Here is a 14,467-nt window from a genome sequence, read left to right on the forward strand (position 1 = left end):
TTTTGTGAGTGATGGCTGTACATGTACAAAAGCACAGTCACTGCCCAACATGTTGGCGGTCTAAATAAAACAAGAAGCAAACCAGAAGGGGTGGAGAAGAGGGGCCATACATACTTGTTTATTTTTAGACAAGACTCAATAGATGGGTTTGGTGTATTTTTTCAGGATTAGATTAGTGGTTGCTTTTTGGTGGTGGTGGTTGTCTTTTACAGGTTTGTAGTTTTGACCTGAGATGTGCCTTTGTTTAGAACCAATTCGACATCCTTCAAGCAGCGAGATATCCAGACAAAAAGGAATTTCATCTAGTCCTTCTTTTGAGGAAAACGTAACAAGAAAAGAGCAGAGTGCAGGCATACAGCAGATCTTGTGCTGAATGCCAGTTAGGAACATCATACCCTTAACATGAAATTGGGGGATATAAGCAGGACGTTGGCTGCAAGCTGTGAAAACTCTGGTAAGAGCAAGTAAACCTTTAGCTGGAGTTCTCAATACTGCAGGTCAGAAAGGATGAGAGTCCAGGAGATCTAAAGGGAAGTGTTGAGAATCCTCACACACTAGGAAAGAAAAAAAAAAACCAGGAACGGTCTGGGTAGGCAAATCTTGGTTTTTCTTGGAAAGGAGACTGATGTGACGCGTGGTGAGTCTTCATGGAAGTAGACAGTTACTGTATAATAGAAAGGAACAAAGTTTGCTATTTCCATTGTGAGTGGGGCAGAAAATACTAAGTAGTGGCAGAGGACATCAAAATCAGTCATTAAGAAGGGTTTTCCTTTCTAATATTAAGGGTAGTCAAGCGCTGGGATAGCTAAGGGTGATTTTAGAGTCCTCAGCATTAACAGTCATTTTTAAGAGCAGTTTGAAGAAGTAATGACACTTTACTATTGATTGAGCCTTGGAAGAAAAAAGGATTAGTGTCTTCACATGGTTTCCTTCTGAATCTTTTTTCTAGATGTCTTTTTAAAAATGAACTAAAGTAATGCAGGAATATCCTGGAAAAATAGCAAAAATTTACTCTGTGGCTTTGCAAAAATGTATTGGTTTACATTTATTCCTATTTTCCTTCCCATTTGAAATATTTTGGTAGTTTAGGTGATGTAAAATGTATTGTGAGTTGAACTGTTGAACTGTGCATTATCCCCAATTTTTTTGTACGTTTATTAGACAGATCATACATATAAAAAGAAACTTGTATTAAAAAAAAGCCTGCATTCAGGCAACTATTGAGTTTTGTAATTTCTCCAATAGTTCAAAAACATCTTTGATGTTTTTTATATCTTAAACTGAAGCAATATCACTTTGGTGGCAGCCCAGACCATCATATGTGAGTTATAAATTTATAAATATGAAAATAATTTGAGATCTCAGAAAAGCAGTGCATTTATTTTACGTGGCAAAGTTATTACAATCCAAATCAGTCATTGGCTGGAAAAGCTAACAAAGGCTGAAAAATGCATGTGAATAAAAACCTTATCCATCTGGTGTTGTTTATGTCTTGCAACTGTATTGTACTGGTCATCGCTTAGTCCACATGATCTGCATATGATTGTTCAGGGGTTTTTGTTTGTCTTGATTTATAGATGACTTTGATGAGCTTGTGGTGAGTAACAATGATGTTGTGCTCAGAAATATCGCTGAAGATTTGCGGAATCGTTTACCCATCGAGGCAATGTTCACTTCAGAACATCAGGCTGTTCAGAAAGTAAGCTAATTGTTATGGTCTGATTTTACTGAACCTCATCATTTATCCTGATAGCATTTTAGCAGTAGTTTATAATACAAAATGAACATGGATTGAAGTATAGGAAATCTCAGTTTGGTTCTCAGGTCTGTTGCTCAATCTTTGCATGACTCCAAGAAAGTTGCTTCACAGTTTTTAATACTTTGATCATATGTTGTTTGGGATAGCTTTCATTCTGTGTGGTATGGCACCTGTCACAGTGATTCTTCAGTGCTAGCTCCATAATAGACTCTAACAGCCCCCTTAAAGACAGCAGGAACACAGGGCCGGTGTTTTACTGTTGCCATAATGTGGGCAGCCCAGACATGATATCCAGCTCTTTTCAGATTCTCATGGCTCAGAAACAGGTAGGCTGTGAGTCGTGTGGGAGGAGAGTGCACCTTTCCTATTTGACTTGTCAGTATGCAAGGCAAGTTAATGCATTTCCCAGAAAAGTGATGTGTGGCTCTTCAGTGGGAGAAGTGGATTGGCCACATGCAGCAAGCCTGGAAAAGGGAGGAAAGATGAGTAGGAGGATGAAGATTATGCCCCTTGAAATGATGAGAGGGCAAGCATCCCAACTGGTATACTTTTGATTGAAAGTGACACCCATGTTAATTAGGGGTGTTTCTAGATTGAGGCATAAGGCACAATGATGGAAACAGTCAATTGAGGCTTAGAAGCAGAATTGACCTTTCTGCTAAATTTAAATTACATTCTCCTCATTAAAAGAGGAGAAAAAGCTTCCTTTGCCCTGTATGTTCTCTATAGCCAAGCAAGCACTAAAGACGAAAAATTCACATAGGGCTCCCTACTCAGATATCAAAACCAGCTTGCTTTTGTTTGTCGACTACCACTTACTGGTTATCTCAGTGGAATTTGATAACTCAGTTTACTTGCAGGATTTCTGTAGTTTAATTTTTTTTTTTTTTTGTAATTGTTGCATAGGGAAAAGCATGGATCTTGGGGATTTTGGGAAAGGTAGGATGGTGGGACAGTTAACATGTGACAGTGTAACTGAAGTTAAGAGATTTGGTTGTGCCTTTCTAAGGTTTTGTTCCTCTTCTCAGATACACCAGCATCCACTGCCCATGATTCATGTTGATGCATTCCTTTATGATGATGATGTTGTTGATTCATTGTGTGAGGAGGGGAAAATGAGTAGGAGCTACTGCACAGAGTGTGGCTCATACAAAACTGCATCTTTAGGTAAGTGTTCTTTCGGGAACATGAAAAGCAAACTGAGTTTAACTAAACTGGTTTGTGCAGTGACTCAGCTGGACATGACAACATCCAGCTGATGGGGGACTTCGTCCATACTGCTGCAATATACAGGCCAGAATTATTTCCCATAACCAGTGGAAGGAGCCTCCTACACATGTAAGTTGAATTAATTTGCAGTGTATGAGTGACAGTTGTTGCCCACAAAAACTGGGCAGGTTAGAGGCAGGCTATGTACCACTGGAGAGGAAGATGCAAGACGAAGACAATACTGTAGAGTCCATGTGGTAGCCTGGGTCTCCTCTCACATGCTGAAGAGCAGTAAAAAGCACCATCTGTCTTAAAGCTTGTGTGTGGTGTGGTACAGATGAGTGCTGTTGCCAGTAGAGCACAGCCATTGAAGGAATATGGAGAACATTCCATTCATTAAAACTTTGGAGTAGAAATTAAAGCTGTTAATATGTCTACCCACAAAAAGTTTTGCACAAATTGTGTTTACTATGTTTCCTTTTTCAGTTAAACAGTTCCAAGATACGTCGCATTGTATTCTTTAACATACTGTGCAGAAAAAGGTAATTCAGTTTCATGAAGGATTTCAAAATTCTCCATGTAAGGCAAGGAATCCTCAGACTTGGGACAGGCTGCTTGGCTGATTACCTCTGATCTGCAAACCCTGCCCTAGTGCAGGCAAGAAACCACACAAGTTTTCAGTGAAGATAATATTTCAGGTTACTATTTCAATGGTTAATTACACAGTAGTTAGTACTGCCCACCCAACACCTTTGTTCTGTTCTTATTTCCCAGAGTTTATTTCGCATTCCTTTTCCCTCATGGAACTGAAGTTTCTTTATCACCATGTACTGCCTGACCTGACAGGAAAGGTAGTGGTTGACGTTGGCTCCAGGCTTGGTGCAGTGCTATTTGCGGTAACTTCCAGCACAGGAATTCATATTTTATTACTGTGACAAACATTTTCCCTCTTTTCTGACTGCCTACTCTCATTACTCAATATTGGATGGGTCATTCTGAGAGGCACCTCTGATCTGACTCTGAATACTGTAAGGTGCTGTTTACTACAATTTCAGTTCTTCCTCTGTCCCTCACAAGAGGGAATAGAAATGGTCTTGCTTATGGAGAGGAAAAGTCTGTTGTCCAACAGAGTAGCATATTGCTGTCACACATGCTGCTCTTTTGCTCGTTCCTGCTGTCTGTTTCAAAAGTGAGTTTGTCCTCTTATGTCTTGACCATGCCTATATATAGATAAGTTATGTTAAATTCCTTTATGAAGCTGATAAACTGTTAAAATATACAAAGGAAGACTTTGATATGAATTTGTCTCCAAAAACATATTGTCCTGCTCTGCATTTTAAAATGCACATAAAATACTTCATCAAGAAACTTGAGTGCAATTTTGATTGCTTTTGGCATGGCTGGTACAACATATGGCCAACAGCAATGCAAAACACACATTACTACTTTCTTAAAAAACTCAATGTGTGTTTAGGGCTCAATCTTGCAAACACTTGAGCATGTGATTTTACTCATTTGAATAATCTAATTTTGGGATCACTCAAATGAGGAAAGTTACTCCCATTTGTAAATATTTGCAGCATTGGGTCCTTAAATGGTAACACTTTAGCTAGGCTGATTTTTATTTTGAAGTATTTAAATGCTTGTATTATTATAGTAGAAGATACTTTCAAAGCACTCTTTCACAAAAAGAGTTCTGCTTTGTAATATGGTCTTGCCTTGCAGGAGGGGTGACTTCACAGGTTGCTTTTCTACTCTCTGAGTAGAATGGTTTCATAAAACCTTAAAAATGAAGTTGTAATACATCTGGATCTCAGATATTCTGTATCTTCAGCATTGTTTGTCTTTGCTGTTGTTGGCAAAGTGTAATTATTGTGCTCAATGGAAACAGTGGCACTTAAAGCAGTATCTTTGTTAGGGCACTGTACGCTCAAGTATTTGTAATTTTTTTCTCTAATATTTCCAACAGCTTCCCCAAATCTTAGCCCAAAACTGAACTATTTTTTGGGCTTAATATTAAGTCATAATTTAGCTTTTTTTTTTTTTGCGTATATACCTGTATGAAGCATCTGAAAATGTCAGTAATGCAGTAACTTAGAGAAGCTGACAAAGACCACTATACCACTATATTATTGGTATATTGTCCTCCATTTTCACTCATTTTGACTCTGTTATGTCTCATGTTTTTGTTCTTTTCTCTTGATATTTTCTTCTTCAATTCTCCCAAGAAACAAAAATGACATGTAGAGTCTTTTCCCTTCACACTATTTTCGTAATTTGTTTTGTGCACCTTTTTTCTTTCTTAGACTATTTTTGCATCTGTTTTGCAGTTCGAGTGAACTTGGAGCTTTCCTTTTCTTGTTTTTTTGATGTGTCATTTTGGATCTCTTACTAACATTTGTGAGGCTTAAGTAGGAATTGCCAAATCAGGAGCTTAGCTTTAAAAAATATTTCACATGCACTGAAAGACATTTCTCAACTTACTATTTTAAAATATTTCTCTAATCTTAACTCGTATTTAATTCTCTTCTTTTTAAATGAAAAATTTGAACTTGTTTTAAAGGCATCACGGTTACTAAATTTCCTTTTCCTAATGTAGGGTTATCTTTATAGCTCAGCTTCCCAGCTGTATGGAGTAGAAATGAATGCAGACTTTTGCCAGTTGCAAGAAATTATGATTACAAAGTACGAGTTCATTGACAGAGTAAAGGTAAAAATATATGTTTTAGTTTTTGTATTTTTAACCACTGTGTACAAGGTATCTGGTTTAAGTGAGTGGCTGGTAAATCGGCATTCTGAGAAGTTTCTGCCTTTGCTTGTTTTGATCCTAAACAAAGGCTTTGCATTAGGAAAAAAAGACCTTATAGTAAAGAAGAAGAGGAAAATTGTCAAAATATTAATCACTTAGCCTTTTTCCTGACTGGACTTACCCACTGGCTCACACAAAACAGATAAATCTTAGCCAGTTCTCCCAGTGAAATCAATGACATCATTGCCACTCAATTCTGTGAAACTGAGTGTATAAAGAATTTCTGTCACAAACACTAAAGTAAATGTCTGTGATTCACTTCTGTTAGCAGAAAAATGTTTGTAGGATTTGCAAATTTGCATCTAAGGATACCTAAAGGACTTAGAATTATTTGTATTTCCTTTCATAGAATGTCAGTGTATATGTACCTTGCACAAACAAAATGGGTTTCAAAGAAAGTGCTATCATTATGGGAATCACGTCCCTAGTTTCATTATGGGAATAGCTACTAATATTTTAAAGAGGAAAAAAAATCCTTTCTGGACCAGACCCATGATTTTGTTACCAGCAAAAGTTGGTAAGTAGAATATGCTGAGTAGAATACTGGCTTTAATCCTGTGTTGTATGCATGTGCTCTTGAATGGAGTCACACAAACTGCTGAGTATGGTAATTTCTTGGGTATTAAGGTAACCCAATTTTAACCTAGAAATAAATAATAAACATTTAACACAGGGTAAGCAGTAGCATTGGGTTGCTCAGTTCAGTCACAGTTGCTGACAGTTTATCCATAACTTTTGGGTTTTGTGTATGTTTTATGTTCATAACACTTTGCTGTGATGAAACTGAAAGTACAGTTAGGAGCTCTGTCAAGTTAATTCAGTGGAGCTTTTCAGCCCTGTATATTTTTTATTATAAGCTTTTATGTATTTTCTTCACACCTTGTAATTCTGCTGAAGTATTCATTTTGGAGCATAAAGATAAGATAATAGGTTTTCAAAGCATTGCCGGAGGACTTAGCTATTTCAGTCTCATTAAATGCTAATTTAGTCATGTGACTCCTGTTATCACACTGCTTTGAACATTTCAATCTTATATTTTTATTTCACCCCCAAATGAATTCTCTCTAGAGGTATGTATCAGGTTGAAAAATTGTGAGAATCCAGATGCTGGTCATAATTCATGGCACAAGTTTGAAGAACGTTTTAGAGACTCTTCTTAAATAGAGATTGTTTTTTTCAAGATATTCTGAATTTTTATTAGAATGTGTTCCTAAAGGATAGCAAAGTGAAATGGTATCTTTAGTGGCTAAATCTCTGAGTGAGCCTTGTGTTTCTTTGGTCAACACTTGGTTTGTTAAAGTACATAGAAGGTTGCTCAGCATCTTTTGCCATTTGAGGAAACATTTAGCTACTGGGAGGAAAGTAAACAGTTCAACAGATCTTAGGAAACTTGAGATCTCAATTCAGAAATTGACTGTAGTCATGAAAGGCTTGGTGTGTATTCCACTGGATGACAGGGCAGTTTTAAAATCAGTTGCTGCCTCCTCTGTTGTGCTGGCACACAGCCAAGCAGATCAGAGAGCTGGTTCAGCTGAAACCAAACCCAGCAATATTGGGGTTTTGAGTAGAGCAGTATCTGAGTCTGGCTCATGGTGCATCCAGACATGCTTATGTGGTCCCAGAGTTCCCAAGAGGAATGACGATATGTTTGGGGAGAATGAGTTGCTTAGGTCACTTTGGTCAGTATGGTCACCTACTCCCTAAATGCAGAGTAATTTTAGGTCAAGTCTTAAGTCAATCATTCAGGTCAAGGAAACATCAACATACGTTCAAAGTTTTCCAGTAGTTTAAGCATCTTTCTGAATTGTGGTTTAAAATATTAGGACTGCCATTGGTATCCTATCCTGTGCGTGGGGTTATTCTTCCCCAGGTGTAGGACCCTGCATTTGCCTTTGCTGAATTTCAGGAGGATCCTCTCTGCCCATCCCTCCATGTATCAGCCACACCTCCCAGCTTTGTATCATCAGTGAACTTACAGAGAAGGCATCTCCCCTTCATCCCAGTCATTTGTGGATAAATTAAACAATACTGGACCCAGTACTGAGCCTTGGGGGACACCAGTACTGACAGGCCTCTGACTAGACCCTGTGCCACTGTTTATGACCCTCTGGGATCTGCCATTCAGTCAATTCTCAGTCCTCACTGTCCACTCATCCAGCCCTCACACCCTGAGTTTCCCTGTGAGGATGTTGTGAGAAACAGAGTTGAGAGCTTTGCTGAAGTCAAAGTAGACAAAATCCACTGATCTCCCCTCATCCGTGCAGGTAGTTGGTTCATTACAGAAGTCAATCAGATTTTTTAAGCAGGACTTTAGTGAATCCATGCTGACTACTACTTATCCCTTCAAAAGATATTCCAGTTTATATTTCTCATCAGATTTGGATGCAGAATAATAGAATATCTTGAGTAGAAAAGGACCCACATGGATCATTGAGCCAGATTGATAAAATTTCTCTGTCTTTAGGAGGAAATCAAACACATCAGAGTGTTAATGAGCATCCGTATTCTCCTGTCTCACTTGTTTTGAAAAATGACATGATGTGCTAATATCCTTTTTGGTAGGTGAAGGTAGATGAAATCAAAACAGCTCCTCTTGTGCGGACTGCAGAGGCAGCTGTTTAGTTGGTCCTTCAGTAACCCACTGACTCTGTGAGATGCCTTTTATTATCCTCAAAGTAGCTTCAACTAACTTAACTTCTTTCCTGAAATCACTGGACATTTGTGATAAAATATAGTTGAATATAACAGCCATCTCCTCTTTTATGGCACACAGTTCTAAACCAAAATGTACTTCAGATGTACTTTATTTTACTTAGCATAATGGATTGAGTATCTTAATTAGAAGAGTTAAATCTGATTTAAAAAAACCTGAAAGGTTATTATGGTTGTCTGTGTCAGTTTTATGTACTATGAAGCCAGTGAAATACCTGTTTTTGTGACTGGTTCAAAAGGGTGGTAGCAGCTGCTGTATTAGGCTGACAGGCTTCATGACTTCTCAAAGGCTGTATTTGTCTCTTAATTTATGCCTTGGGAAATTTCTCTCCTTCAGGTGGTTCATGCAGACATCTGTACTCAGCCCTCACTTCTGCAGAAGGCTGATGTTGTTGTAATGAATAATGTCTTTGAATATTTTCTTGACAGACAGGAACAGGCCAGGTAAGCTCTGTGTCCAAACAAGTTACCTATTTCCTTGGCAATATCTGTGTAACCTTGTGAATAATGGAAAACCTTAATGTTGTGCTTTTTGAAGGCATATACATAATTTGTATAAGGAAATTGTTTCATACTGTCTACTTCTAATTGTTATACTTAACTACTAAGGTGTTCTGGCAGTTGTTTATTGTTAAACCCACTAAACATGGCTGCTTTGCTTACCCAAACCTTGGCTTGGATCCTTGCACTGATAGGTTAAAATAGTATCTTGCTGCTAAAGAACCTGAGATTACTGTATCAGCATAAAGCTTAATCTTCAGAAGTAAGAGTCACTGACTGGCTGATGTCAGAGCTTTAATGTATACAGACTACAAAGCATGGTTCTGAATGATACTGCTAATAGATGCTTGTAAGGATGTGGTAGCAAACAAACATGTGGCTAAGGTTCTCTTTCAGGTACAAGGCACTCACAGATGAGCTTTTGCTAAGCCAGTAGCATCCATTTAAAGTGTAAATAACTTGATCATCCTAAGTTTAGAATGGGCAGTCAGAAAAAAGGAGTACGTGTGTCTCCACTTGGTCCCAACCAAGTCTGTCATTCTGTACCAGCTTCAGCTAAGGCTTGCCCTGCTGCCCTGGATACCAGGTGATAATACCAACCAGACAGGCACAGAGTGGATGGGTGGAGGACAGTGGGTGTTTCAAAATGCCAGGAGATATATTTCTGGACACAGGACTGAGAATTCATTTGATTCTGTCATAACTTGGGAATAGTGGTTTAGTGTTGCATTAGTAGCATGAAGACAAATGACATTTGAAGAATGCTGGAAATTAAATTCTTTTCAGTCTGAATTGCTGTGCTGCGAGAAATGATTTTACTTGCAAAATCAAAAAAAAAAAAGGGGAATGCTGGGGGCTATATTTAAGTACTCTGACTACTGATGTCTTAAGAGAAGTACTTTGTCACGACTGTACACGAAGTATGTATGTAAAGAGAAGCTTGTTGTGAAGCTTAATAAAGGACTGCACTTCAGGACTGGATTTTCTTCAAACCAAAGGGGCCAAATGTCAATGTTTAATCCTTGTTCACAGTGAAAGTCTTGACAATACCAAATGATATGCATGTATGTATGAGAATGATGAAGTTACAAAATCTAACATTGTAAGACCATATATTCCCTGTGTTTTTAATCCAAAGCTTGATTTTATTCCTGCAAATACATTTGCTTTGATATTAATAATGACTGATAAGCATATATTGCAAGTCTTTAAGCTTAGACTACCATTGGCCAATAAACTGCAAGTGTTAGATTCATTGTATATCAAATGTGTGTGTTTTTTTCTCAAAAAACTGTTCACCTGCCTTTAAATATGTTTCAGAGCTTGGGAATTTATTGCTTGTAATGTAAGGAAAAGAGGGTCCTTATTAGTGACAGTTCCAAGTCTTGAGGAATCACTTTCAAAGCTCCAGGTAAGTTCCCTTGGCCTGTTTCAGATGACACATTTTGTTATTTTCTGTTAAAGTGGCATTTCTGTAGTTGAAGTTAGCTGCTTGCCAGTATTGCTGTAAGGAAGGATAAGTAATTTTGTGCAGAGATTAGAAGGTGGAAGACTCAGGATTCTGTTTTGAGCTTGACCATCAGCACATCTCCCTGTACTTAGATTGTCCTTCTGTGAAAAGGAAAATCTCAGCCTCTCTCAGTAGGCTGCATGAATCATTCTATTAACATGTGTATTAATATGGCAGTATGAGCTTTTGGAAGTAAGGATTAGTGAGAGATGTGGTCTCCCAACTAGCCAAGTGACTACCATCAGGCATCTTGGATCAGTTACATGGCTTTAAATTGCAGTAGGAAGCAAACATAACAACAGTGCCCCTTTCAGAGATGTTGAATGCTCCATGCTGGGCCACACTCTGCCCTCTGTCCGTGCTGCCATCGGTCATCTGTGTGTGATACCTGGTCAAATTATGTGGCCTAGCTTTAGTTAGGAAACAAAACACTGATCAGACATGACAAGGTTATGTGTAAAGTGACTTTCTCACAATAGTAGTTAGTTTTAGAGAAATTGAATCATTTGTTGCCTGTATGCTGATGGGTGAAATATATCTTCAGCCCCAAGACCAGCAGTGGTGTCATTTGAATTTTTCTTGGAGCAGGCTGTAGTCACAGAGCAGCTGAGAAGCCCTTTGTAGCCTTAATACAATACTACCTGTGTGTAAAACAAGAAAATACCTGTGATTCTTCCATGATACTATTAGCTGCTCCCTCAGCACATCTGTCAGAATGTCACCCTTTGAATTAGGATGCTTGAGGCTTACACAAATGCATAAAGGCGGTTGTAATATGCTAACAAAATATCTAGACTATTGACTGAGATAATTTTTAAAGTTATCTTTATTATGTCCTATTTGAGTTAAAATGGCTTTTCCAGAAATTAATTTATCATTGCCATATAATTTGGAATGACTAATCTCTCATATTATGTCTTGCCTTCTTAATGTTGAAACTCCTTAACCTTGAAACTCTTGCTGTTTCTTAACATGGTGTTGATTTAAGGATCTGCTTTCATTGTTTCAGACAGATGTACAGCTCAGTCAATGGGTTGAAGAGGTGCAGCTGAACTATGATGTGTATATGGAAAAGGATGTTGACAGAGAAGCGCTCGAACAGATTCATTTATACAAGATTCTCTAGTGCCTGGAAAAATTTACTAGTATTCTTATATATTTTGGGCCTAAAATGAACTTGGATTGATTTGTGTGAATAAATCAGGTCAAAATTAATACTGTGGTTAATTTGAGTGATATATGTGGTTTTTAATTAAAAAGAGTCTTTTGAAACAGGTTTTCTTACTGAGGCATTTTGTCTCAACAGGCTATTTTGACTTTTAATTTAGGTGATAGCCTCATGGTTTATTTTTTGCATAAATGTTAAAAACAGCATCTATATAGCAACACTAAAAGAACTTTTGGTCATCAGTAGTATTATGCACTGCCAATATTTGCTAAATACATCAAACCTAAGAACAGTGAATCCTTATTGATGTGGATGATAAGAATGCATTTAGCGTAATGTTACATAAAAGCTGTAGTGCTGTTTCATTTTGATATAAAGCATTTTTTCTTATCAGTAACAATATTTATTAACAGCATTATCTTTGGTGTTCCTCCTGTGGAATTTTTAGGTTTTCTCTCCAGGTTCTGCTTGATAACCAGATTATCTACAGGCGTATGTTATGAGGGAGGCAAGTTCATCCGTTTAGTTAGTTGTCCTTAAGGTGGGTATTAATATAAAATAGTGAAGGACACCGAGGAGCCATGGAGAATTAATACAGCAAATCCAGGATGATGGAACTCTTTTCCTGCACTTCTTCTGTGGATGGTAGGAGGTGTAATAAGGGGTTAAGAAGCTGAAAATTCTGAACAGGTGTCATGGCTTAGCAGAGGCTTGGTGGTGGCGTAAAACAGTGGAAATTCGTAACAGAGCCTCCTCAGAGAGAAAAGATCCACATACGCCCACCACATTTATATTTAGATTTTACGTTCTAAGGATGTAAAGCTTTTAGTCAGCTGAAGAATGTTTTGGGTTTTAGCAAACATTAACAATCCCAAGTGCAAAAATACTATCTTCAGGAGTTTTGGACTAAGCATGTTGTGAATTTAGAAGCATTGTTAAAAAGTTTGCTGCACAACTTATGTCTAGTGTAAATGGGAAAACATTAAATTGGATTTCAGTCTTCAAATGATGTACAGGTCCGTGACTTTGATAGTATGTGCTGTAAGCAAAAAGGATCAGTGGCCTTTAGGCACTCACCAACTCTGTAAATAAATGGGACTGTAGAAAGGATAGTGAGTTTTAAGAAGTCTTACTTTCATGTCCTGTTCAGAGTGGCAGAGGATGTTTTAACTTGAGTGATGCTGAACCACTGCTCAAATACTGTGTTGAATCTATTCTTCATGTGTTTAAAAATGTAAAAAGATGGAAAGCTTTTCTTAAAACATTTATTTTATTGGTTACTTGGTTGTCAGTGAGACAAGTGCACCTAGAAAAGAAGCCCAGGAGAGGCTAAGCAACAACATGGAGGGGTAATGCAAGGCTAACAGATCTGATAAGGAGAGAATAAAAAAGAAAAGAAATGCATGCGCAGGTCAGAATGAGGAAATGAGCACTGTAGTAATCAGTACAGTGGAAGCTGTGACTGAATTGGAGCCTATATAAGTAGGCTGCTATAAAAGGAAAACTGAATGGGTCATAAAAAGCTACTTCATAACCCTACTACCATGTGAGAAGAAAACACCATGTTGGAATGTTTTTTACTTTTTCCAGAGGTCCTGAAAGATCTCCTGAATCAATTGTCAGGACTTGGGGCTCATGGTATGGAGTATGATCTGTGCCCTGCACCTTGTTTTAGTAATATGGGAACTACAACTTTCATTGCAGTTGTTTCTCCTCTTCATGCTGAGTCTTCAAATACTTTTTTTGGGTGTTGATCTCAGATTAAAAAAATTTCAATAGACTGGAGCAGATCACCAGCATATTTAATGACATCTGTATCCTCTGACTGAAAATAGCATGCGCACATCTGGAGCTCATATGCAGCAGAGGGTGCAAAAGGGAAGCTCCCCCTGTCTTTTTTAGACATCAGGAGAAACTCAAGAGGTGAGTTCATGCTGCTGAAATGTGTGTTTTTCCTCTCCTGCCCTTGATGGGTCCTCGGTGAAAACCCTCACATTGATGCGTTCGCTGAGAAGAGGTGGTGGTAATTCAGTTTGGTTTTATCAAACGTATATTAAGAGATATATCTCCTCTGTCCCTTTAGAAGCCTCTTCCTAACTTGACTTCATAGGGCCAGAGATCACAGGGCCATTCTTTGGGATGTTATGAGCTGCCTAACTCACCTACTGAAGAGCTAGAAACAACTAGTGTATCAACAAAGTAGTAATTGTCTCTTTTCCAGCTCACCCTTTTCAGTCCTGTTACACATTCCCACACACAAGGGCAGCAAAGGTAAATTGTGTTGTAGTTTGCAAAACCTCATGTGAAAGGGGACAAATCAGTCCTCCCTGTGCAGGCTCAGAAGACCTCAGACATCAGCTGAAATCCTCCCAAGGGTGTGTGTATTGCCTCAACTAAGGTTTTGCTGTTTCAGCTTGAGGAAGCTGCCAGAGTATATTCAGCATGTCGAGTCCTTGTTCTTAGTTCTGCTGCTGCTGAACTGGTATTTGGCCAGTGATTGAACTTTTCTCTTCCTTGGTGTCTACAGTGAAAATGAGAACAACAAATCCAAAATCAGAAGTTGTGAATTAATTGAGTATCGGTTGCTTTGAGATTGTCATATAAAAAATGTTAAACAGTGGAGCTCTTCTTTGTAAAGTGACCTAATTTAAAAAACCTGAAAGGCAAAGATAATACCAGTACCTCTCTGAGATACTTTCTAGCTCTTTCCTTCACCTGACAGCATTGAAAAGGAAGCACAGATTAACCACAGTCCAGTGTTGAAAATGCATAAATAATTGTTTCCGAGAGCTCTGTTTT

At 38.1% G+C, this 14,467-nt stretch overlaps 1 protein-coding gene across 1 annotated transcript; it reads left to right on the top strand.

Annotated features, from left to right (window-relative positions):
- Positions 1–402: 402 nt before the first annotated feature.
- On the top strand, positions 403–12,932 carry LOC102042608. The gene is made up of 8 exons (XM_031064684.1): positions 403–454; positions 1,578–1,699; positions 2,788–2,926; positions 3,743–3,864; positions 5,568–5,678; positions 8,827–8,933; positions 10,311–10,401; positions 11,510–12,932. Exons 1-8 carry the CDS (start codon positions 403–405, stop codon positions 11,624–11,626), a joined length of 861 nt encoding a protein of 286 aa, XP_030920544.1. The 3' UTR covers positions 11,627–12,932.
- Positions 12,933–14,467: the final 1,535 nt, after the last annotated feature.

This window comes from Geospiza fortis, unplaced genomic scaffold, assembly GCF_000277835.1.
Source record: "Geospiza fortis unplaced genomic scaffold, GeoFor_1.0 scaffold54, whole genome shotgun sequence".
NCBI lineage: Eukaryota > Metazoa > Chordata > Aves > Passeriformes > Thraupidae > Geospiza > Geospiza fortis.

Excerpts from the sequence above, each read along its gene's own strand:
- LOC102042608 (XM_031064684.1), top strand. The coding sequence starts at position 403 with ATGAAATTGGGGGATATAAGCAGGACGTTGGCTGCAAGCTGTGAAAAC. Across the intron at positions 1,700-2,787 it reads AACATCAGGCTGTTCAGAAA|ATACACCAGCATCCACTGCC; the intron begins GTAAGCTAATTG and ends TCCTCTTCTCAG. Across the intron at positions 2,927-3,742 it reads ATACAAAACTGCATCTTTAG|AGTTTATTTCGCATTCCTTT; the intron begins GTAAGTGTTCTT and ends CTTATTTCCCAG.